Raw genomic sequence first — 26,992 nt, 5'->3', positions numbered from 1 at the left:
GGAGCTTTGGAGTCGGTGTGGATTATGTGTGTGTGAGAGTGAGAGAGAGAGAGTGCTGCTGTTTTGCAGAACTTTCACGTAAGGCAAATGCCGTGAGTGCTGGCGATTCAGAGTTTGATCCTTGATGATGCAGAATCTTCAAGGGTTGCCGTCCTTTAGGCGAGTTTCATTAAAGTTGTGTGTGTGTTTGTGTGTGTGTGTGTGAGAGAGAGAAAGAGAGAGAGAGAGAGAGAGGTGGTTTTATTCTGTTGCGAGTTTCATCAAAGTTGTGTGTGTGTGTGTGTGTGTGTGTGAGAGAGAGAGAGAGAGAGAGAGAGAGGTGGTTTTATTCTGTTGTCAAGGCAGATCCCGACTCGACCAAGAATTTGATGGCCATCCCGAGCGGCTGCCGAAGCACAAGATTTTCATCAGTCACAGCGGAAAGCAGAAAGACTTTGCAGAGCAGCTTTGCAAAGATCTAGAGGCATGTAACCACTTCCCTTTCTTCGATAAGCGCCCTCACAGCTTGCCCAAAGGCCAAGAGTTTCCGAGTCGCATTTTCAAGGCTGCCAGTGAATGCTTTCTTGCTATCGTCCTCCTCTCGGAAGACTTCCTCAATTCCAAATGGCCATTGTTGGAGCTCGTAGCATTTGTGCGAGCTAAGAAAGCTTCTCAAAATGTGCAAATTCTCCCTGTACTCCTTGGCAGCCTGCAGCCCCATGACCTCAAAGACACAGCAAAATTGTCCAAGCATTGGAAGAAATGGGCAAAGTGCGACACCCGCATACATTGTAGCGAATTGAAAGCTGCTGTTAGGGCCTTAAAAGTAGTGAACATGCTCGCACAAAGCAAGTTTGATGGAGAAGTTGCTCTCAGAAGTGACATTGTCAGCACAGTTCTAAGCATGATACCTCCGGACGTGAGGCCTGATGTTTCACATGTGCAAGGCAAAGAGCATCTATACAAGGTGCATTTAGAATCATGTTTACAATTATCGTGCTCCTGCAAAACGTGTGTGCGCGCGCGTGTGTTTGTCATACATTTGGGCATCCATGGAACTAATAGAAAACGGCCCTTTTTTGGAGAGAGAGAGAGAGAGAGAGAGAGAGAGAGAGAGAGAGAGAGAGAGAGAGAGAGGAGCATGGCGCGAGCGCAGATTATTGCAAGTGAGTCTGGGTGTGTCTCGTTTGTGTGTGTGCGAGCATGCGCGGGCTTGCCTGTTATGCGTGCACGCGTGTGTATGTGGGTGTTTTCCTTTTCTAGTTTGGTTCTGTTTCGGGTTTGTTTGTCTACTTGCAGATCGGTGTCTTTGAGTGTGTGTGTCAGGAATGTATGAACAGTTCTCAAGACTGTCATGGGACATAGTACGAATCAAATCTACAACCAATTAAATTGATGGGTTGGTATGTTTGCCTGCTTTGTCAGGTAGAAGGGGATTGAACTTTGAAGCACGAAAAGTATGTGCGGCTTGGAAAAAGGGGTAGCACTTATCGTTCGTTTTGGAAAACTCTTGTTGTACTGGGGTAAACTTGAAGTTCTCAAAAGTTTTCGATTGGTTCAGTTAGGTTTAGATGGTGTATCTCTAGATGACTCGGAGGGCTGAGGTAGAGTGGATAGAGCCTTGAAAGCTACTTACCATGGAGCTCGGTACCAGTACCTCACCTTGAAAAGGCGGATGTTCATGCACATCTAACCTTATGTGCATGTAAACAAGCTAACTCCTTCTAGGATTTAGGACAACCTAGGAAGTGTTCTTGCACCCTTGTGAGCGTATACGTAGGACATGTTTGCCCAAACACTTTAGATTAGTTGCATACCCTGTGATTGCACATGAGCACTGCCTATGTCTACTAGGGAGGTGTAAGCATAGTCAAGCATCGGTATCCCAGCCTAGGTATTTATGTGCATGTGAAGCACCTCTTATAAGTGAGTTCATTAACTTGCTAATAAGTAACATTTTAGCCAACCAATTCAAATCGTGGGTTTTTTATTGGCATTGCCGGAACCAACTTTAATTCCATATATAAGCGACCCTAGGGGTCACTTCTCAAGCATAAGTCAATACCCTTGGTACAAGCACGAAGTACTTGCAATACCTCAGTATGCTAGAGTTTTCCACATCACCTCCAACAACCTTGGTGTTTTTGCCTAGCATCAACCTACAATACAAGATTTAGCCCACGGTACCAGATTAGCCCTAGTTTTAGCAGTTTCAGCCATTACCTCGTCGTACCGTCACAGATCTAGCAGTCGCGCCATTAAAGCTGTGATCACCTGCACCGACTACTCACACGCACATTGTGGAGCACTTATTCTCAAAAATCAGTCCCAACCTCAATTTTGGGCATCCTCTCTTGGGATGAGCTTCTGGAGAGAGAGTTGACCTGCAGGTTACTCTCCTACTGCTATGTGTCTAGTTTGCTCCTTTTGGTTTAATTCTTAGTACCCATTAACTTATGAAGTTGTGCCAAGGGGTCTAAATGACTTTAACTGAGCCTAGCCACTTCTTTACTGGTTGGATTCCAGTGCCAATCGGCCCAACCGTCTCGTGGTTGCCTAGCCTTGACTCCTGAGGGTGAAACTCTTGGCCAACGGCCGTTTCACACTGGCTATGCAATGTCCGAGCATTTATGATTTTAAGAAGAGAGTCCCAAAAATTAAATAAAAATCAAGGAAAAGAAACCAGCAAATATATATAGTGGTTGTCACAATCTCATCACATACCCCCCTCTTAAAATCGCAAACGTCCTCGATTGCATTGTATATATACATGCCATAGATGATTTAGTGTGGTTAGCACCCTTTTATCATTGCATGTATCCACAAGAAAGACTGTCAAACATGTGTACAAATGACTTAGTGAGACCTTCATACTTTTGTCAAACAATGCAGACTGGTATTGCACTGAATCCTTACGTACATATGAAGTGCTAGCTCTATCATCACCCCTCTTTTGAGCACATGTCAAGCCCGTTGATCTTTGCTCTACTGAAGTGATCTGAGTTGGAACATATATGGGCTGTAAACCAAAAGCTTCAAGGTAAAGTTGCAATACATTCGATGACTCTATCAGTTCTCTTTCTTCCATCCACTTTGCATCCATAGGTGGATAGCTTTTGAACTTCACCAAATAACTTCTTGCAACTTTTCCCTTAACTTTTCTTTCTTTTGGCATGTCCTCCATAAGTTGAGTCTTTAGCCTTCTTTGCATTTCCTGACCCCTAGGAAGCTTCAGTAGTCGCTTTAGCAAAGGACCTCTTTGCTGAAATTTTCTATTGCTGGTCCCCCTTTCACGTTGCCGTGGAATCCACTGTCTTGTCCCTTCAACAAGGCATGAGCAGTGTTGCCAACTTCCGTAAGCTAAGTGAGGGTGGTCACTCTGTTAGGCAGCCCACAACAATACTTCTGTATCTACTCTGCCAATGACACAAATCTATAGGAAGTTACTAAAAGCAACGCTTTACAAGACTTCTGATTGTAGTCCTCTAAGTTTTTGCAAGAAGCCGCATTGAGTTGGTGCCAATCCGCCATGACATCAGCTTTGAAATCGTTTGACAGCCACGCAGATGCAAACATTTTCTTGAAGTAAACCCATGCGGCGGGTGTCTGTCCTTGCATCAACAATGCCCTCCACCATGAACGCGCACTTCCTTTCAAGAAAGTGGCAGCTTGCCTGACCTTGGAGGCCTCTATAAAATTCCCATTTGCATAAGCAGTATCAAACTGTTGGAGGAAAGTAAGAGCCTTCGTCTTGTCCTCAAATCCACTGAACGTATCAAACTTCACAGTTGCACCATCGTCTTTGTATGGTTTTGTCTTTTCCAGTGCTCCCAAATTATCATAGGGAAGTGTTTGCAACATGGATGCAATGGTGGATCATTTGTGCCCCTTGTGAAAGCGCGAAGGAGAGGCTACCAAGAGATGCGCGAGTTGAAAGAGTGCAGGTTTGGGCTGGGTGTAGCCAGGTGTGAGTGCAGGAGAGCTGTAGCGCTGCAAATCGAAAGCAGAGAGAGAGAGAGAGAGAGAGAGAGAGAGAGAGAGAGTACGATTTTGGGAAAAACTCACTTATTGAGTTTTTGGGCTTTCCCACTTTTATTAAAAGTGACTTTAAAAAATGTGTCCAAGTTCAATGTGAATCTGGACAAAGTATAAAATGTACATAAAAGGGGGTTATTTAGGTCTTTAACCCAACAACCTTCCACTTAAAGATATAAATGACGCCTTTAAGCTAACCAACTCTCACCAGTTGTATGCAATGCTCATGCTGAGCCTTAGCAAGACTTCTGGTGAGAACATCTACAGGGTTATCCTGTGTATTGATCTTAGTCAAGGTGATTAGACCATCTTCCAATACCTGTCGTATGAAGTGGTACTGCACATCTATGTGTTTGGTACGCACATGAAACATGGCATTTTTGGCTAAATAGATAGCACTCTGGCTATCACAACCCAACACGGGAGTATGAGCAGGCATGCCAAGTTCTTTTACAAGTTTGCCCAACCAAATGGCTTCCTTTGAAGCCTCTGTGACTGAAATGTATTCAGCCTCAGTAGTACTCAGTGTCATAATTTTCTGCAACCTAGAACACCAAGAGACTGCACCACCAGCAATAGCAAATACATATCCATTGTTTTTCCTGGTATCCATGTCACTTGCCATGTCTACATCACAATATCCCTGCAACTTTAAGTCACTTTTGCCATAACAAATACACTTTGAATGTGTACCTTGTAAATATCTTAGAATGCATCTGATAGCTTCCCAATTAGCTTTACCAGGATTCGACATGTATCGATTAACAACTCCCACTGCATAAGCAATGTCGGGACGAGTGGCAACCATTGCATATATAAGAAAACCACAAGCTGATGCATAAGGGATTCCCTTCATTGCTTTTAATGCCACCTCATCCTTTGGGCAATCTGCTTTGCGAAGCTTGGTGTATGGAGGTAAAGGTACTCCAAGAGGCTTAGCATCAGCCATATTAAATCTGTCAAGTACTTTTGCAATGTACTTTTCTTGAGATAAAAACAACAATTTCAGCTTTCTATCTCTTTTAATACACATGCCCAAAATATGCTCCGCGTCACCTAAATCCTTCATAGCAAATGCTGAATTTAGCTTACGCTTCAGAGCATCGAGGCTAGCCTTATGTTTCCCGGCAAGCAGCATGTTATCAACATAGAGAACAAGTATGATGAGACTACCATCTTCATCCCTTTTCGTATACAAACAATGGTCTGCATGGCTGCGATTAAAGCCTTGAGACAACATAAAAGTGTCAAACTTCTTATACCACTGTCGTGATGATTGTCTCAAACCATACAGAGCCCTTTTCAGTTTGCATACTAGTTCCTTGCGTGTAGGAACCACAAAACCCTCAGGTTGTTTCATGTATATGTCCTCCGCAATATCACCATGCAAAAGCGTTGTCTTTACATCCATTTGATTCAATTCCAAATCAAACACTGCAACGAGAGCAAAAAGAACACGAAACGTTGTAAGCTTTACAACAGGGGAAAAGATTTCTTGAAAATCAATTCCTTCTGTCTGTGCATATCCTTTTGTAACAATCTTGCCTTGTACTTGGGTTTTTCATCCACGATCTTAATCTTGTACACCCATTTGTTAGGAAGAGCTTTTCTCCCTTTAGGCAATGACACAAGATCCCAAGTATCATTTGCATACAAGGATTTCATTTCCTCTTGCATTGCAAGCTCCCACTTACTGCTTGACTCACATGACATAGCCTCTTTATAAGTAAGAGGTTCCCACTCATCTAACAACATTACATGATGCAAAGAGGGATTAAATCTCTGCAGTTGCCTTCTCAAACGAGTTGACCTGCGTACCCAATGATCTACATTCTCAGGCAACGGTTCTACATCATGAGGCAACTCATTTTCAGCTCTATCATGCTGCTGAAAATCATTTTCAACCAATTCAGGTGGCTGTCCATCTTCATTAGGAGCATCAATATCATGTCCTACCTCTTTTGGTTCAAGGTTAACCGGCTGATTATCAATTTCAGCTTGCGGTAATGCATCATGAGGCTCTTTTTCAACATCAATGGGTGGCACAATAGGCTGAAATCTGACTATTTTCTTGTCAGAATCAAATTTTGTAGCATTCTTAAGCAATTTTGCCTCATTGAACACTATATCTCGACTACGAATTACCTTTCTAGATTGTGGTAACCACACTCTATAGCCCGTTTCACCTTCTTTCCCATAACCTAGGAAGACTCCTTAAATGGACTTTATATCAAGCTTCGTCATTGCGTGCATGACCAAAAGCTTAGCAGCCAAACACTCTCTAATGATCATAAGAGGCAGGTTTGCCAAACCAGACTTCTTCTGGAATGTCATCTTTTAGCGTACTATTCGGAGAGCGATTGCAAATATGAACTGCAATTTTTAATGCTTCTCCCCAAAACTCTTGGGAAAGATTAGTGGTGGACAACATGCAATGCACTCTCTCACATAAAGTACGGTTGTACCTCTCAGCCACATCATTATAAGACGGATTATAAGAGGCCGTCAATTCCCTTTTGATCCCATTATCATCACAAAAACGTTGAAATTCAACACACATATTCTCCTCCATTGTCTGACCTGAGACATTTAAGCTTAGCACTCTTTTGAGTAGTGACAAAAGCATGAAACTTCTTAAAAGCATTAAAATTCTCACTCTTGCCTTTCAACAAATGCACCCATCCTTTCCTAGTACAATCATTAATAAATGTAACAAAATACAATAAACCACCAAAAGACTTAACAGACATAGTGCATACATCAGAGTGAATAAGATCAAGAGGATTAGCTTTGCGAGAGACACCAGAGTAATAAGAAGATTTTTTTTGCTTTCCATAAAGACAATTGTTACAAAAATCCAAGTTTTTGTCTTTTACATCAACCCTCTTCAAAGAGAAAAGCGCATCAATACCCCTTTGGATTATATGGCCAAGTCTCTTATGCCACAATTCCGTATGTGAAGCAACTTCAGCAACAACAAGAAACTTGCCAGGCAAAGCTTTGCATCGAAGATAGTACATAGTACCACTTTTAGACCCTTTTGCAACAAGCATAGAGCCCTTAAGCAACTTCCATGAACCCCCAACAAAGATGGTAGTAAAACTATGTGCATCTCACTGGCCAACTGATAGCAAACTTTTCTTAATGCTTGGTACAAACCTGACATCATTCAATAAAAGCTCTTGACCATTGTTAAGAGCCAAGCACATGGTACCCATTCCCTCAATATTGCAAGCAAAATTATCACCAAGGTACACCTTGCCATAATTGCCTGCAACATATGTAGAAAAACACTCCAAAGATGAAGTCACATGGAAAGAAGCACCAGAATCTACTACCCAAGACTGGGATAGGCCATTATTAGCACTAAGCAATGCATCAATGACATCTTTATTTGAGATAAGCATGTCTTGCGCATTAGCTATCACCAAATCTGAGGGGCATGAAGCCATAACCAAGATTTCCTCAACATCTGTCAATGACCACACTAGAGGATACATTTGCATTTTCAGCATCCTTGGAGGAATCACCTGCTGATTTTTTCCCTTTCTTCTCATCTTTTTTCTTCTTCTCTTGCGCTTCCTTCTTCCTATCGTGCTCTTTCTTAAAATACTTGCAATCAGGTTTCTTGTGACCCTTTCTGCCACATTGATAGCAAGTGACATCCTTATCCTTTGACTTGCTCTTACTTCTATTTTGAGTCCTGTAGCCCGCATCACGCTTTTGATTTCTACCTCTTGCATTGTAGGCCGAACTGCCACCTTCCCAATCTCTTCATTGAGAATAGACCCTCTCACATCGTTATACGTGAGGTTGGGACTGTTACTCAAGGAGAGACAATGTCATAAGCAAGAAAATAGCTTTCAGCTTATCATCAAATTCACCAAATGCTCAGAAGCTCAGTTCGAGTCATCAAGCTACATATTCACCAAATTTCGCATCAAATGCACCTGGTTCACAGGCGTGGTGTTCTCATAATTGGACTTTAGCTTTTGCCATATAGCAAAGCAGTGTCCAAACGCTTGATGTCCATCAAAATGTCATCATTGATAGCCATTTTGATGTAGGCCATGGCCTTAGTCAGACAAACCTTGCGGCTTATTCTCTTCCAATGCATCTTCACAATCCTTTAAGAAAAGGATACCTTGCATGCGTTCTTGCCAAAAGTCAAAGCCTTGACCATCAAACCGTTTGATTTCCATCAACCTTTTAGTGTCAGATGCGGAAGAGGTAGCAACCATCTTAACTCAACCACAAGTGTGTATACAAGATAGATGCAATAGGCTGAAAATTTCAGCAGATAGGAGCAACCACAAGACTTTGCATACAAAAGACCACAATTTCTTTACATGAAACTGTCCAAATCTGAATTTTCAACTGAATATGCGAATTAAATCACTTGTACTCAGCTTTTCACTTAAATCCTCTCACTAAACATCAATACATGTGATCCCATAAATTTGGTACACGTGCGTATTGCTGTTATAACCTGTAAATCATTTGTTTTGACCTAAAAATAGCATGTTTTGGGTTGTTTTGGTAGTTTCAATGACCTTCTCTCATCGGTCGCTGTCGAATCTCATCAACATCCTCCATGGTCAGTATTTTGGTTGGGTGTCTTACATGTCGAGCTAGAGTGATCTGTATCTTTTGTTGCAGCCTTCGTCGATGGTGGGAGACCCCTCGAGGTCGTGGACGTCTGGATCGGCCTAGCTCAATGGCTCGGTCAATCAACGTATCTCTAGTGTAGGTAAGCTCTGAGATCTGCTGCGATGATTGCTCCTTTGGCTCTCCCCTGGGTGGTGTAAAGAAATCTGTGATTCGTCTCTGAGACTGTCTCTCCCTGATGTCCTCAGCAAGCTCTCCCTAAGTCTGCGAAGCTCTAGCAGGAACAATCCGAGACATCTCTGATCCTCGTATCTCATTACTCTAGAAAATGGTCCAAAACCCTCTCTGAATAGACAGTGGAAGCGGCCGCATATCTCATAGTACGCGGGGCAATGACATGTGTAGTGTAGCTCTTTCTCTGGCTCTAAGTGGCATAGGTGACACATGTGTAGTGTAGCTCTTTCTTTGGCTCTAAGTGGCATAGGTGACATATCCTGGCCCCTATTGGTACCCCTCGAAATCGGCCAGTCTCGATCTGGAGCTGATGTGAGGATGTGCGTATCTGCCCAATAGCGCATGGTATCCCATGGGATAAGTGCGTATCCATGTATGTAGGCCTAGTCACAAATCCGTCCTCTATGAGTTGGAGGAGATTCTCTCTGTAGAAGGCCATCTTCATGCCCAACTCCTGTGTCGGCTGTATCCATGTGCTCCTGGTATCTAGCTGAATCAGATCCTGGCGTATGAGTCTGGTGATCTCTGTCCGTGTGAAAAGACAGGGAGGGTGCATCCAGGGAGTATATAACGGAGGCAATCTATCCATGCTGAAACCGTGTGACTGAAACCATGCTGTCATTTGTCCATACCAACATGCTGTATCGCCTTGTAGTGCTAGTTGTCGAGATGACTCTAGGGCAAGCCGAGCATATCTGTCCGTGGGGAGGTCCCATAAATTGTGTATAAAGGATACTGATCTAGCCAGTGGCTCAACCACCGGGGGGGGGGGGCTAGCTCGACTCGGATAATCTCTTGCAGCACTGAGGCCTTAGTCCGAATCATCCGAGCGATCATAGAGATCAAAGGCCTCTCCATATATCTCCATCCATCTGTGTTGCCAGATCTCCCATGATGGTCTACTGAGGGTCCCCATACCTGAACTCCGTAGAGCATAGCTGAAGTCACTAAAGTGTCAAAAAGCAAGAGCTTTGTTCGCGGTTCCTGGAACTGAACCTGCGAACACATCCTCTCTAGTCCTCCCAAGGCTGCATATGCTCTCGTCAGTCTAGTTTCTGATGCTCTCCTCATTGAAAACACCGGTCCACCGAAAACTACCCTAAGATAAGTATATGCATCTGTGTATTCCACATTCTCCTAGCCATACGTAAATGTGGGTGCTGACCTCCTGACCCACTGTGGTGTGATGTTGAACACCATAACCTTGGTTTTCCCAAGGTTGACCGACAATCCATTGTTGCTAGCAAATGTATGCAAAGCATCTAAATGACGATGCATCCCCTCTGGAGAGTCATAAATCAACACAATATCATTAGCATATAGTAACAACGGAATCCATGTTCCTGCTAGCTCAGCCCCTCTGTCTCCCTGACGTTCTACATAGTTTGAAAACTCATCTACATACATCCAAAAAATAGTCGGAGACAGGGGATATCCCTGCTTCACTGTAACTGCAAAGAGAGGGTTTTGTGGACGAGGACACCTGCTACAAAACTCTGAGGTTGAATAGTACCTAGCTAGTATACCATCCAACCTCTACCCTCGAAAGACGTCCGTGAAGTATAATGTTGTCCGCTGAAAGGAAATCAAGCTCTATCAAGAATCTTCTCAAGCCAACCGACTCACAAGTCGCACAACCAGCATTTGTAGAAGGTACTGTTGTTGACCGCTCCAAGCGGATGCATCAATATTGAGGGTTAAGGCATAAATTGCGAGTATCCGGATCGTTTCCCAACTCTAAAGCACTCTACCCTCGAGGAAAGACTCGGAAATCTGCACCTCCGGTCATACCAAATGCCAAAATCTCCAAGCTACTACGAGAAGTCCAAGGAATGGGACAACCGAGGCTACCAAGGAATTATATGTCCGATGACAAAGAATCAAAGAATTGCACCAATTATCATATACAATAATGAACTGCAAACTGTATCTGAAGGAACTTCATTGGAATTGAGAGTAGAACTGTAACTGATCTTCCACTGTCTGGAACCTATCTTCAGAGTGAATCGGAAATATACATCCAACAGAAAAGGAGCACACATCAATACTTAGACTGCAACGAACACGACAAGATCTTGTTGTTTGCTGGTATCCCTCTGAATCTACCAGTCTCAATCTCCAGCTGATTTGAGGATGTGCCTATCTGACCAATGGCACACCGCAAACCATGAGACATGTGTGTCCATGTAGCTAGGTCGAATCACAAACCCATCTCCTGTGAGGTGGAGAAGATGCTCTCTATAGAAAGCCATCTTTGTGCCCAACTCCTGTGGCGGCTCTATCCATGTCCTCCTGGTATCTAGCTGGATCAGGTCCTTACGAATGAGTCTAGTATCTCCACCCGTGTAAGAGACATCGAGGGTGCTTGAAGCATAGTTACATGGGACGGCAGATCGGGGTCGGGAACGGGGACAGGATGGCAAAAGTCAGGAAACGGGGACGGGGGTTGGGACTGCAAAAAAAAAAAGAGTTTTTTTGGCATTTTTTGACCTATTCACATGCCACACACATAGAGAATCACTTTGACCACAAATTTACACTAAATAGACCAAAGAACATGAGTCATATAGACGCAAATGTGCTAATAAAACATCGAGAAATGAGGACCCAAAGGGTGGCTTTTATAGCCATTGGGGTGCTTTGAAGTTCAAACATATGGCTATTGGAGAGAAACTAGCCTCTAGAAATGATCAGGTTTTCAAATTTTAAAAAAAGTCCCCTCGCATCCCTTGCCGTCCCCTCCCGTCCCCTCCGTCCCCTGCCGTTCCCTGCCGTCCCCGGGACGTTTTGCCTGCGTTCCCACTTGGCAGCTCTTTTTCCGTCCGTCCCCACCCGTCCCCGTCCCGGAAATGGGCGTCCCCCGTCCCTAGGGTCCGTCCCCTCCGTCCCCTGTTACTATGGCCTGAAGAGAGTACTGGAAAGGGGGCAGCCTGTCCATGGTGAAGCCATGCGTCTGAAACCATGATGTCATCTGTGCATACCAGCATGAAGTGTCCCACTAAAGAGCTAACTGTCTGGAAGACTCAAGGGCCAGTCTAGCATATATGTCCCTAGTAGTATCCCACAAGCTGTGCACAAAGGAGACTGATCTGGTAAGCACCTCAATCTCCAGAGGGGCAGCTAGCTTTGCTCGAATGATAGCGCGGGGTACGGAGGCCTTGGCTTTGATCAGTCGAGAGATCATAGATGCCAAGGGCCTCTCGAGTCTCCATACGTCTCCAATCATCCTGGCCTAGAGAAGGTCCCCATATCTGCACCCCATTCAACATAGCTGAGGCTACTAAAGTATCAAAGAGACATAACTTTTTCCGAGGTTTCTGGAACTGAACTTGCAAACACATCCTCTCCTAGCCTCCCAAGGCCGCAAAAGCTCTAGTCAGTCTAGTCTCTGTTGCTCTCCCCAAAGAAAACCTTGGCCCAGTGAAGACAACCCCAAGGTAAGTGTATGCATCTGTATACTCTACAATCTCCTGACCATATGTAAAAGTCGGTGCTGATCTCCTGATCCACTGTGGTGTGGTGTGGTGTGGTGTTAAACACCATAACCTTGGTTTTACCAAGGTTTACAAACAATCCACTATCCTCTACAAAACTATGTAATGTATCCAACTGTTGCTGCATACCGTGTGGTGAGTCAGAGATCAACACAATATCATCAGCATATAACAACAATGGGATCCACATCCTTGCCAGTTTGGCACCTCTATGAGACCAAACCGGTACAATCCTGATGAATCTCATACAATGTAAGGGTACAAAATAATGAAACCGAAATAAGATAAAGTCTAAATGGCTATTGTCATGAATCTAAGTAGCTCAAGAAACAGTGGGTAGTACAATCTCATTGTATGAACATCAATGTCTGAGGATGTCCGGCATCGGGCACTGTCTGAGGATGTATTGCATCGGTCGTTAGAAGCTCGTCGATGTCCACCATGGTAAGTACTTGTATTGGGCGTCTCGCATGTCGAGCTAAAGTAATCCGTGTCTGTCGATGCTGTGAGGCACCCCTCAATCGCGGGCGTTTAGATCTCCGTAGCTGTGTAGCCCGATCGATCAACGTACCTCTGGTGTGGGTGATATCTGGGCTCTGTTGAGTGGTCTGTCCCTCTGTCTGCCCAGTAGGTGGTCTAAAAAAATCTGTAATCTACCTTTGAGATTGTCTCTCTGCTGGTCTCCGCAACAAGCTTTGTGTGTGTGTGTATCTCGAGTAAAAATAACCCAAGACATCTCTGATCCTGATATCTGTAATCTAACCTCTGAGACTGTCTCTCTTCTGGTCTCCGCAACAAGCTTTCTCTGTGTGTGCGTATCTCGAGTAAAAATAACCTAAGACATCTCTGATCCTGATATCTCATGACTCTAGATAGTGGTCTGAAACCCTCTGAAGAACCAATGAAATCGCCCCCGTATCTCGTAGTACACCGGATAGCGACATATGTAATGCAACTCTATCTCAGGCTCCAAATGGCATAGCTGGCATATCCTAGCCTCTACAAGTATCCCCATAAATCTGCAAGTCTCGACCTCAAGCTGGTGTGAAGAGGTGCATAGCTGACCAATAGCGCACCGTATCCCCCAAGATAAATGTGTATCCATGTAACTAGGTCTAGTCACAAACCTGTCCTCTGTCAGTTGGAGAAGATGCTCTCTATAGAAGGCCATCTTCGTGCCCAACTCTCTTGTCGGCTGAATCCAAGTCCTCCTAGTGTCAAGCTGAGACAGGTCTTGACGGTTGAGCCTAGTGATCTCTGTGCGCATAAATAGATAGAGAGGGTGCATCTAAAGAGTACTTGAAAGGAGGCAATCTATCCATACTGAAACCATGATGTCATCTATCCATACCAGCAAGTAGTATCCCCCCTGCAGTGTTAGCTGTCGAGAAGACTCAAGAGCTAAACGAGCAAATCTGTATCTGTGGAGGTCCCACATAACCCTTGTTTTGCCAAGGTTGACAAACAATCTACTATCATGGGCAAACACATGTAAAGCATCTAAGTAACGTTGCAACCCCTCTGGGGAATCAGAAATCAGCGTAATATCATCAACATATAACAACGAATCCACGTCTCAGCCAACTAAGCTTCTCTGTCACCTTCCATCCACATACACGCCAAAAAGCGTCGGAGATAGCGGGCATCCCTGCTTCACCCCAATAGTGGAGTGAACTACATTAGATGACCCCTCTGGGGCGCGAACCTGTCCTCTCACTAACCTGTAGAGTGCCATAAGCTCTGTGGGTACCCCCATCTCTTGTAATCTACGCATCATTCTGTCTCTAGGAACTGTGTCCATAGCAGCTAAAATACACGTATTTTATTTAGAATACACAACGTCCCGTATTGAAACATACAATATGTCTCATAATGTTTTCTATTCTAATGTTTTTTTTCTCAAAACGTGTGTCTTTTCCTAGTTGATCAATTGTGTTTTAGAGCTTCATGGTGCTTGTTTATGTATGCTATGGTTACATATTGAAAAGTCATTGAGGAGGTCCATGAACCGCTTCATTTGTCCTTATAAAAGTATCATATCTAAAAAAGATGACGTATTTTATTTTTGATTCTCAAAAATACGTCTAGTACGTGTATTGTACACCGCGTATTAAACGTCCCGTCTCGTATCGTACTGCTATGACTGTGTCAAATCCACAAAGCTACAATAAATCCTCCTCCCATGTGATCTATCCTCCTCAATAATAGCTCTAAGCGTCACAATGTGATCAAGAGAAGAAAACCCCTGCCTAAAACCTGCATGTCCCACTGCTCGTATGCTTGCTCTCTCTGACCATTTGCTCAACTGCTGCCTAAGAATGGATGCATACAGCCGTACCAATGCGTGCCCAATCATAATAGTATAGCAGGGTTGTTCTCGTCCGTCGGACGGAACGAGGCGTACGGTGGCGTCCGGTGGCATCCCGTCCGGTCAAGGCGTCCGTTGCGTCCGATGGTTTTTTAGTACGTTTGACCGGTTTTTTAGTCCATTGACTGAGCTTTTTTTTGGGAGGTTTTTGGGTTACCTTTTGGCATAAAATCCCTCCCACCTAGCCTAGGATCCCCCCCCCCCCCCCACCTCCCACATGCCTTGAGCCTCCTTTCTCACTCTCTCTCTCTCACACGAGCTACATGGATACCCACCTGTCTCATGGTTTGAGATGTGCTATTGGTCAGATTTGTACATCCTCACACCATTTGGAAATTGAATTTGGCAGATTTAGGGGAATCCCACCTGAGAGCAGAATTTGCAAGTTATGCGGAATGGAGCCGGAGACAGAATTACACTACATATGCCACTGCACCGTATACTATGAGATACGTGGGCGTTTCCATTGCCTATTTAAAGAAGGCTTTGGACCCCTAGATAGAGTCATGCAATATCAATATTAAAGATGCTTAGGCTTGTACCTACTGGAACTACATCGGCACAGGGATAATCTAATGAGAAGACAAAGAGCACTACAGCCTCAAAGCCAGATCACAGATTTCTTCGGATCGAGAGAAGTAGGAGTGGAAGGAGAAGCAAGAGGCCAGCAGCCAGCACAAAGGAGTACCCACATTCATACCAAAGGCACCCTCATTGACAGGGCGATTGAGCTTAGGAAATCGAGACGACCACGACCGAGATGCACACTTCACCGGAGGAGACTACAACAAAGGATTAGAAGCATTCTAGCTAGACACCCAGAATGCTCCTAAGAAGTTTATTTAATACTTTGTATTTAGTTTTTCACATTTATTTTCACACTTTCACACTTTTCACACTTAGTACTTTAGTACTAAGGTACCCAGACATTGTAACAGATTCACCACTTTTATATCAGTTTGGTCTCATAGGTCATTCTGGCCTTTTGAAGACGTTAATATAACATTTCATTTCATTTCATTTCATCTCTCTCTCTCTCTCTCTCTCTCTCTCTCTCTCTCTCTCTCACACACACACACACACACACACACACACACGCACGCACGCACGCACGCACGCACGCACACACACACACACATTGCTTTCGATTCCATTAGAATCCTCTCTCTCCCTCTCCCTCTCCCTCTCTCTCACTCATTGCCCATTGTGTCTCATTGTCTTGATTCTCAACTCTTGAGTGTTGGCACTTGGCACTTGCAAGTTGCCTTCTTGTCCAATGTGATAATCAATTGTCTAATTGTCCCGAGTCTAAAATCTAGGGTTAAGAATTGCATGTTTTTATTTTTGAACGTACGTAACCATGTCGTACGACATAAAATTTTCTAGTTCGATGAGTACCGTACGTCTTCGTACGTGGACAAAACGTACGTGACTGTACGAGACCACCCTGATAGTACAATAGTTCAGAGACTCCATAGGGTCCCCTGCCTTGAGAATAGGCACTATAGTAGACAAGCTCCAAGTGTCAAGTAGACCCTCACACATTGCACAATTGAACATCATTGCTAGAAGCTCTGCAAGCATATCGTTGGTACATATAAAAATGCTCTGCTACTAAGCCCTCATGATCATAAGCTCTCCCAGTCCTCATCCTCTCAATGGCTTTCCTTACCACCTCTGCAGTAAACAAAGCACAAGTATGTGGGCATGGCTCTAGGGGGTTTGGAAGCGGTGGCTGTCTAGGAACCATGTACAAAGATGTCGCATACTGACCCATACCTCCGTAGAAGTGATTCCAGGAGGAGTTGAGTGCTCATGGAAGAGTCTCCATGCCTCCCCTAAGTCCTGGCTCAAGAACAACGGGAAAGATCGTGCTCTAACTGAGCCAAGAAAGCCCGCTTCTTCCGTCACACTAGGCACCGGAAGGTAATCAATGACTGTCGATAGGTGATCTCACACACACACACACACACACACACACACACACACACACACACAGAGAGAGAGAGAGAGAGAGAGAGAGAGAGAGAGAGAGAGAGAGAGAGAGAGAGAGAGAGAGAGAGAGAGAAATGAAATGTTATATTAACGTCTTCAAAAGGCCAAAGTGACCTATGAGACCAAACTGATACAAAAGTGGTGAATCTGTTACAATGTCTGAAAAGTGTGAAAGTGTGAAAATAAATGCGAAAAACTAAATACAAAGTATTAGATAAACTTCTTAGGAGCATTCTGGGTGTCTGGCTAGAATGCTTCTAATCCTTTGTTGTAGTCTCCTCCGGTGAAGTGTGCTTCTGCATCTCGGTCGTGGTCGTCTCGATTTCCTAAGCTCAATCGCCCTGTCAATGAAGGTGCCTTTGGTCTGAATGTGGATACTCCTTTGTGCTCACTGCTGGCCTCTTGCTTCTCCTTCCATTCCTGCTTCTCTCGATCCGAAGAAATCTGTGATCTGCCTTTGAGGCTGTAGTGCTCTTTGTCTTCTCATCAGATTATCCCTGTGCCGATGTAGTTCCAGTAGGTACAGGCCTAAGCACCTTTGATTCTAGTATTGCATGACTCTATCTAGAGGTCCAAAGCCTTCTTTAAATAGGCAATGGAAACGCCCGCGTATCTCATAGTATACGGTGCAATGACATATGTAGTGTAATTCTGTCTCCGGCTCCATTCCGCATAACTTGCAAATTCTGCTCTCATGTGGGATTCCCCTAAATCTGCCAAATTCAATTTCCAGTTGGTGTGAGGATGTACGAATCTGACCAATAGCACATCTCAAACCATGAGACAGGTGGGTATCCATGTAGCTCGGGCGAATCACAAAACCATCTTCAGATATCTGTAGGAAGTTTTCTTTGTAGTCGGCCATCTTCATGCCCAATTCTTGTGTAGGGTCTACCCATGTCCTCTTAGTGTCCAACTGTATAAGATCCTGGCGGATGATTTTATTAATCTCCGTTCGTGTGATTGCCAGTGATGGAGCCTCAAGAGAGTATTGGAAGTGGGGTAATCTTTCCATACTGAACTCGTGTCTCTGAAACCACGAGGACAGTTGCGCATACCAGCATGATGTATCTCCCTTCGTTGCTAATTGTCGAGAGGATTCGAGGGCCAATCTAGTATATCGGCAATTATTTGTATCCCATAAAGCGTGTATAAAGGACACTGATCTGGTAAGAGCTTCAATTTCTATCGGAGGGGCAGCTGGTTCCGCTCGGGTAATCGCGTGTGGTACGGAGGCCTTGGCTCTAATCATTCGGGAAATCATAGATACCAAAGGTCTCTCCATTGACTTCCAATTATCCTGATCCACAGATGGTCCCCAAATCTGGACCCCATAAAGCATAGCCGAAGCCACCACAGTATCAAAGAGCCAAAGTTTTGTTCGTGGTTCTTGAAACTGCACTTGTGAACACATCCTCTCCAACCCTCCCAAGGCCGCAGAGGCTCTGGACAATCTAGCATCCGCTGCTTTCTTAAGAGTAAACTTCGGTCCTGTAAATACCACACCAAGGTATGTGTATGCATCTTTGTACTCTACTGTATCCTGGCCATATGCAAATGTAGGTGCCGATCTCCTAACCCACTGCGGTGTGGTGTTAAACACCATAACTTTGGTTTTACCCAAATTTACTGACAGTCCGCTGTCTTCCGCGAATTTATGTAATGCATCTAACTGCCTCTGCATTCCATCTGGTGATTCTGCTATCAATACAATATCATCTGCATACAACAACAAAGGGATCCATGACCTGCAAGTTGAGCACCTCTGTCACCCTCTCTATCAATGTAATCTGATACCTCATCTATATACATACCAAATAAAGTAGGGGACAGTGGGCATCCCTGCTTTACTCCAACGGTGGAATGAACAATGTCGGAATCCCCTTCTGGAGTACGTACATAACCAGTTACTGGCCCGTATGAGGCCATGATCCCCCAGATAATCTCTTTGGGGACCCCTAACTCTTGCATTCTGCGCATCAATCTGGCCCTTGGTACTGTATCAAAAGCTTTCCGAAAATCCACAAAGCAACAATACATCCTTCTCCCGCTTGCTCTTCCTTCCTCAATAATGGCTCTGAGCGTAAGAATATGATCTAAAGTGGAATAACCCCTCCTGAATCCAGCTTGTCCTGTTGCCCTTATGCCCTCATTCTCTGCCCATCTACTCAATTTTTGTTCTAGAATGGATGCATACAGTCGGGTCAATGTGTGACCCACCATAATGGTACGGTAGTTCCCGGGTATCATAGGATCCCCCGACTTGAAAATAGGTACGATAGTAGATAATTTCCAAGATTCATGGAATCCTTCACACATGACCCGATTAAACAGACGAGCAAGGACTTCTGAAAGTAGATCCCTTGCATGGATCAGATGTTCTGCTACTAAACCCTCATGATCATATGCTCTTCTTGTCTTCATCTTATCAATGGCTTTTTCCACCATTTCCGTCGTAAAGAAAGTACTAGTAGCAAGGCATGGCTCGAGCGGATCTGGTAATGGAGGCTATCCAGATACCGTATATAATGATGTTACATATTGACCCCAAATATCAGGAGAAGTAATTGTCGGAGGCGATGAATGCTCGTGAAATAAACGCCAGGCCTCATGTGAGTCCTTCAAGAAGAGCTGATATAAATCCTTCTCCAGTTTGGCTAAAAATGCCCTTTTCTTGCGACGTACTATACGAGACTGCTTATATGTGAGAATCCCAAGTGTAAGCTCTTTCTGGGCCTGGGTTCTCGTCTCTCTGCATTCCTCGTCGTACCAACTGTTTTGAGGCATGTTCCCAGATCCTCTCTTCTGATCAGGCTGAGTATGTGGGTATGCCTCTTGTGCTGCTCCATGTAGTATCTCTGTTAGCTGAGAAGTAATCTCCTCTACAGTATATACTGGCTCGGCTGCCCACATCTTGTTATAGATCTTTTCCACATAGACTGAATTAGTCTCTGGCGTGAAAGTATATCTTGTGTGTGTCTTCTTCCTTTGTACTTGAGAGGCATTGTATTGGAAGGAGATTGATAAGGTCAAGAGAGCATGATCCACTGCAATCCCAACCGGTCTGGGTCCCACCTTAAAGTCCTCGATACTAGAAATAAAGCTTGGTGAAGTCATGACATAATCCACCGTACTGGCCCCATGCCTGTGCGGTAAGCATGTGAATCCCCCAAATAAAGGGAAATTCTCTAGACCATTAAGTATGGCCAAACCATGTGTAGTTGCCATTTCCATGAGATGTCTCCCATATTCAGTGTGTTCTTTATCCTGTGAGTTTCTAGTAAGCCCCTCCTGTGATAAATCCACTTCTCTGAGCATTTCCTCAGAAGTATCATAGAATACTGCTTGAGGGTTGGCCGTTCTGGCATTAAAGTCTCCTAAGAGAACGATGTCTCCATCTCTAGAGAACTCCCATATGTCATTATTCAATATGGAGAAACAGGACTGTCCTTTAGGGTGGAGTAGACTGATGTACTTGGAGGGAAGTAGCATATAGCGATACATAGAAATCTACTTGTCTCGGCTCTCATTCTCACCCACATATACCTTGCTTGTTCATCTTTCCTGATAATCTGTAGTAGTGATTTCAGCTCCTCTTTAAATAAGACTGCTACTCCTCCTGAACCCCGGCTACCTCGCAGAGATCTCTTGTCTGGTCGACCAACTGTTTCCCATAAATACCCCTTCACATGTGGCATAAGCTGTCCCGATATCTGGTGTGTCTCTGAGTAGAAAACTGTGTCTCTGTCCCTAAAGCTGTCTTCAAAGGCACCTACATCTAGTCTATATGATCCATTACAATTCCACACCGCTATCCGGAGTGTCGCCCCATAGGTCTCGCACCGTCATGATGAGCGCTTTTCCAGAACCACTACTTTCCCTCCTCTATAAAAGGCGATTTTCCCCTTTTCTCTTCCTGCCCTGATCTCTGGCATCAACTCTTGCATGTGTGCCACTTGTGCCAATGTAAGGTCATCTCCCAGGAAAATACCGGTTTTCTTAAGAGTTGGCCTCTTCTTTAGAAATTCTTTCCTTATTTCTATATTCGGGAAGCGGAGAATAAGTGCCCTATCCTTTACGTTTCCCTTCTCGTCGATTCCTTTCTTGCCCACTCTGCATGCACTTGTGTGAGTAGGCTCTGTGATGCCCATGCGTTGTAGCAGTTCCCTCACTTCTTCATCTACATTCTCTTTGTCTTTGACTCCTGTGACCCGCACATGCAGAGCCCGATTCTTCCTTTTCTGCTCTTCCTCAATGGTCATATTAATAATGGTGGAGGTAGGTGTGGTCTCAGGCATCTGGGCCTTCCCTTTCTTCGCATCCTCTATCCATTTCTCTGCTTCATCAACCTTTTCTTGTGTCTTAACAAGACGTTCCGCCCATGAAGATGCCGTTTTTTATTTCTGTTCATCTCCTTCTCATAGAGCTTTCATCTGATCCTTCACGTTCTCGAGCTCCTTCTGCACCGAAGGTTGGTCGTCTCCCTTCTCCTTAGTTGCAGATTTGCAAGCCGCAAGTTCTCCTTTTAGCTCCTCGATTATTACATCTTTTTCCCCCATGTGCTTTTCCATATTTGTTCTCCATGCTTCAAAACTTGCTACTGCCTCATCGAGTTTCTTTTGCATAACACATTCTGCTACATTTACTTCGGCCTTGATTAGGTTTCGTAATTCCGTTTTCAGGATCTGAATTTCCTCATTTTGTACCCCCCGGATCTCTCTCCTTAGTTCTCTCATCATGTCTCCATACATGGAGTTCCTGTAGCTCTCAGCGTTCGCGTGCATTTCCTTTCTGATGTCATCCCTCATATAGTTTAGCTCTGATTTGAGCATCACCTGGACCTTCTCCATCAGTAGCTCATCATGTATCCTGGAGGTTTTCCCAACTCGTAAGGATCCTGCATTGTTACCATGATTTGCTCTCAAAATTGTTGGTCAATGATGACATTAGTGAGGATGCCCAGTACTTAGTGAAATAATGCATGATGGAGGTGATAATGATATTTTCTTGTGGATGACTACCATGAGTCTACACTTTCCTTCAGAGGTGAATTTGAGCCTTTTTTAGATTCTTCATCTATATGTAACATCTCTTTAGTGAAAATAGAATGACTGGAAGCTTTTGACAGATTCAATTCATGTGATCTGCAGGAAATCATGACACGCTTTTCTGATATTGGCTTTGGCAAGTCCCATTTGTGTAAAAATGCAAGGATAGTCGGTGTCTATGGCATTGCAGGTGTGGGAAAGAGTACTATGTGTATGGTTCTGGCTCACTTGCTGAATAGGGAATTTCAAGGCAGAGTTTGTCATCTGGCGTTTGGTAGTAGCAATATCGAACTTCAGCTCCACTTAGCTCTGAGGCAGCTCACTGGAGCTAGCCAAGAGTTTGTTCAAAGGCACATTAACAATGCAGCAGAGGTAAATTCCGTGATGTGATTACTGCACAAATCTTGAGACTTGACATGATCGTTTTGGGAGCCCATATATTCATGCACTACAGTACACTGCTTCCATGATTTTTTGTACTCTTACTCATCTTCTGCATGAGGATAGTGATTAGCCTAGCTGTGAACTTACAACCTTGATGTTGTATTCATTCCCTTCAAACTCATCGATTTTAAAGTTCGACTACTTGAAGGTGCCACTTTGTTTGTGGTCAGGGCTGGACTTGTTTGAAGGAACGCATGCCACGACAACGAGTTTTCTTGGCACTGGATAATGAATCAGATAAGCCACAATCTTGGGAGATGGCTAAGAATTTTCTTTATGGGCTCGAGTACCATGTCAATAGCATAGTGTTGGTGACATCACGTAGCAAAGATGTCCTAGAGAAAGTCTTGGGAATTCCTGAAAGCTGCTGTATGCATTGTCCATATGTAACTGCTGAAGATGCTGTCAAGATAGTGCTAGATCACAATGGCCTTCAGAACATTGAAGTATTAACTGAAGAACAGAGGTATATCCTTCATAAAGCTGTTGAGATGTGTGATTTTGGAGGCTTTCACCCCATGGCCCTTAAGGTTCTTGCTACTCAACTAGGAAGGAACCCCTCTTCCTGGAGACTTTCTTCCTTACGTGTTTCGGAAGCTTCGGACAGAGAGCATATGTTGTTTACACAAATGGAAACAATCTTTTTAAGACTTTCTGATGAGATGAGGGATATGTTCATGGACATAGCGCTGTTTACTCCAGAGATTGTCAGCAATGTCAATGAGCTATGCCTTTGGCTAATGAACACCTTGCATCCTGGCTGTGAAAGTCTGGATGAAGTAAGAGAGAAGGTAAAATTTCTCATGTCCGTTATCCGTTAAATGCAGAAAATATTTTGATGTTAGATTCTTTTTTGAGATTGTAGCAGCTGGATGCTTTGAGATTGAAATCACTTTTGGAGGTCTGGAATCTTGATTCTGACAAGGTCTGCATGCATGACCTTCACCGGGAGCTTGCAAAACGACGGGCCAAAGTGGGTGATGCTAGTGGCACAAGAACTGTTAGATTCGTCCATCAGACTGGTGATAAATGTGATTTCTCCATACTTGAACAGGCTGAGAGAGCTTGTTTTGTAGGTATCAGTTGTACAAAGCTAGCCTTCGATGGATGCTCAAAAAAGTTAAAGCTGCTGAGTGCTAGGAGTTGCCTCAGTCTAGTAGAGCTTGAGCTACAAGGGTTGGCAAGGTTGGTTAGTTTGGAGCTAAGTTCATGCCCCATGGAAACTCTAGACTTGAAGGATCTTAAGCAACTGAGCTGGTTGTGTTTGAATTCTTGCAAGTCCTTGACAAAATTGGATACAAGTGGCTGCAAAGCATTGGTCTGTGTGTACATTTCAAAATGTGATGAACTTGAGGCTTTAGACTTCAAAAACTCCAACTTCTTGGAGTCGGTGTCTGTCTCCTATAACGACTACTTGCAGGTTGTCGATTTGGGCGGTGGGAACTGCTTGCGTCGTCTTGCTGTGTGGTTTTGTGAAGCCTTGAGGGAGGTTGAAATGAGTGAGTCTGTTTGTCTGCATGAATTCAGGAAAAGAGGCTGCCCTATGCTGCTGAATTTGCACGGTTTCCAGAAATTGTCCCAGAATGTGAGCTGCTTCATTGTGACTCGCTGGCAAAAAGTTTCTGAGGAGCTCATAACTGCTCTGCAAGCATCAAGATGTCTAACTGTGCTGGATCTTTGGGATTGCCCAGTCAGCAGATTGCCAGACTTGAGAAACTGTTCAGGCCTCAGGGAATTGAAGTTGAGTGACATGGATGTTTTACTGGATTCAGACAATAAAGCATTGCTGCATGAGTACGTCGATATTGTGTGTGCCTCCAGTGATGACCTTGCTCTCCCTATATCCTTACAAGAGATAACCATCGGAGACTGCAGAAACACGGTAGTGAAAGAAGTTTGCTGGAAACTCCGGGGACTAATGAATCTCTTAGTGCTGTCTATGCAAAGAGTTCGTGTGTCTTGGGATTGGGAGTTATACAGGTCAAGTAGCAAGGCATTTTCTCCAAGCTTGTGTCTGGAGAATACACAGTGCAACCTAGAAAGTTTGAGGGATCAGCTGCATCAGAAAATAGGCATAGAGCCTGAGGAGGCCAATGATGCAATTCAACGTTGTAGCGATGATGAGTGGAGTGAGGAGACGAGTGATGCAGAAGATGATGAGTGGGATGAGGAGATAAGTGCTGGCAATGTTGAAATTGCTCGTGACGTAAGCAGATTCCAGCAGACAGCAGAAATCAGTGTCAGAATGCGTAGCGAGGTGAGCAGCTTCGAGCAGATTGCGCATGACAGAGCTGCATTTGCTAGTCATAAATGTGAAGCATAGTGCCTTCATAAAAATGCTGTCCAATGTTATCTACTGGATTTGCGAGTTTTTGAGTGACAAGGGTATCCAGTCTCAGGTCAAAGACATAATCACCAATGCCTGGCAGAAGCAACCTGTGCAGTCACCACTAGGAGAGTATCAAGATATGGCGGAAAGTTGGGGAAGGCTGTTTGTATGTGAGGAGATGAGGAAAGTGCACTACAGGAGTCCTGATTATGTGTTGCTGGAGGTGTTCGACAATTTTGACTCTCTGCAGAAACTGTTTATGAAGAGCTTGTCGAGTAATGTCAATAAAGCAACAAGCAACAGTAAAGATATGCTGGAGGAGTTGAAGAATCAAACTGTAGAACAGTTGAGACAGCAGTTGCATGTTTTGCGTGCGCTTGTTCCGGGTGAGAAGTGTTCATTTGGTTGCAAGCCATGGGAACAGAAAGCCATGGATGAGATCTTTCTTTTTGAGTACATGATTACATCATCTCTAGCGAAAGCTGATAAAGAAGTGATGTGTGAGAAGCTCGCAGGAGATGGGTGCATGTTTAGTCCCTGGAGGTTTAAGGAGCTTGAAGAAACTGTCTATTCTTTGATAAAGCGCAGGCTATGGAAGCAGGACACTGTCCAGTGGAGTCAGGATATTGGTTATTTGGAGCAGTGGAAGCAGGATTGGCTCAAATCGTGCAAAGTCTGTATGGCAATGCAAGTACTGTGCATTATTTTGAACCAGGAAGACCTGCAAGCATTCTCTTTACTTTGCCGATGGTTTAGTGATATGATGCAGGACGTAGACCGCTTGCTCCAAAGTATGATAGCGAAGGTGCTGACTACATCAACTGGTGTTCTGATGGAGGACCTGATGAGAGCTTGGAAAGCACGACAATGGTTACAGAAGTTGGGTCTTTCTCTTTCAAGAAACTGGGTGGAAGAAGAGATGAGGGAAATATTAGCTTCTACTCGAGAAGGAGAATGGGGCTTGCAAGCCAAGCCAACATTCTTTGATGTAGTGAAGCCAAAATTGCCAGGTGAACTTAAGCAAGCACTAGAAATGCTGCATATTAAGCCATGTATAGCTGAGTGGAAGGCAAACAGAATTTGGCTGAACAAGTACAGCGTCATAGAAAATGCAATGAGACAAGAGAGCATAAAATGGGGGTGTTCAAGCCTGCATCCATGCAATGACTGGAAAGAGGCTGCTCTACACGATTTATACGACCAAACAAACATATGTGAGATTGGAAAGAGGCTGCCAATGCGAGGAAGAGGCGGCTTTGAATTTCAGGGTGTATTAGCTAATGCGAGAGAGCTTTTGGAGGCAGCCATGCTACAGAAGCGGGTACACAACATGATTATCAGGCTTCAGCTCAATCCATCAGTGAATAATGTAGACCAAACATATCAGTATTTTGTACAAGAGACCTTGCGCTTGCCATTCAATTCGCTTGTTGACGGCTTGCGAAGTGCCGGCATCAAAAGTCCGAGTCAGGTTCCTTTGAACTTGTTGGCAATAACGTTTCTTGAAGTTGAAATGGCCTACCAGTTGGGATCTACTTTTACACAGGTTTGGAAGCTACGACCAGACGCGAGGGCAGTCAGGGCAGTGAGCGGTCTTGAATTTGAGAAGGCTGTCATCAGTTCTCAAATTGATAACTTGAACTCGGCCCTTCCTATGGGCCTCCAAACTTGGAACAAAGCAGAGGATTTTCCACTGCGAACCACATGGCAGGCCGTTAACAATGAGAAGCCCTTTGTTCTTCCAGTCGGCGCAAAGCTACGCTGCACACACATCACTAGTGAAAGCCTTGAAATCCCCTCGGAATACAAGAGTGAGGAGCAGTATGCCTCCAGAGCTTTCTTTCCAAACAAGCAGGGAACCAGCTCTTCTGATAAAATGGATGTTGCTAGGTAAAAAATAATTTTGTATTGTGTATGCATAGAGTTGCAGAGCGAAGAGAGATTGGACAGTTTCAATGCTTCGACGGACATGTATGCCAAGCATGGTGATTGAGTGAAAGCATAACAAGGACAAGCTTCTGTTCCGAATCTCCCCTCTTAAGAGTGGTATGGTGCTGCCCCTCAAATACATAAGCACAACAACGACCTCTTGGAGTGTATTGATTACAAGATACATCCTGACAGGCACTTATGTGTGTGTGAAGCCATTGCTCAAAATTCCCTTTCGTTTAATTGAGCCTTGCGTGTCGAATTAATCGGCCAATCAAAATTTGCATGTCGTGTGTCGGCATAGCTCTTTGCAATAGCTCTGTAATGAGCTTTTAACCACCTAATTTGGAGGTCATTAGCTCCTAATCCAATATCCCCAAGGTCAAGCTAACTTTAGGTGTGTGTGTGTGTGTGTGTGTAGTTTCCTGCACGATAGAAGTCAAAATCCTTATTTTTGGGGAGCCCATCACAATCAAGCTCATAAGCCTTATTGACTAGCCTAAATTGGATGAGCTAATTCTTGGTCTTT

The 26,992-nt window shown here is 44.2% G+C and overlaps 1 protein-coding gene across 1 annotated transcript; it reads left to right on the top strand.

Moving 5' to 3' along the window:
* LOC147435383 (uncharacterized) lies at positions 1-26,992 on the top strand. Its single transcript, XM_086488454.1, is given in 6 exon segments — positions 1-159; positions 346-946; positions 21,864-22,133; positions 22,376-22,996; positions 23,074-24,518; positions 24,520-26,992. Coding segments are annotated over 6 exon segments (4,881 nt in total). The 5' UTR covers positions 1-124; the 3' UTR covers positions 26,429-26,992.

Source organism: Adiantum capillus-veneris, chromosome 18, assembly GCF_014529385.1.
Source record: "Adiantum capillus-veneris isolate H3 chromosome 18, ASM1452938v2, whole genome shotgun sequence".
Lineage (NCBI taxonomy): Eukaryota > Viridiplantae > Streptophyta > Polypodiopsida > Polypodiales > Pteridaceae > Adiantum > Adiantum capillus-veneris.
The sequence above is the reverse complement of the archived record's forward strand: the minus strand, read 5'-3'. Positions and strand labels throughout refer to the sequence as shown.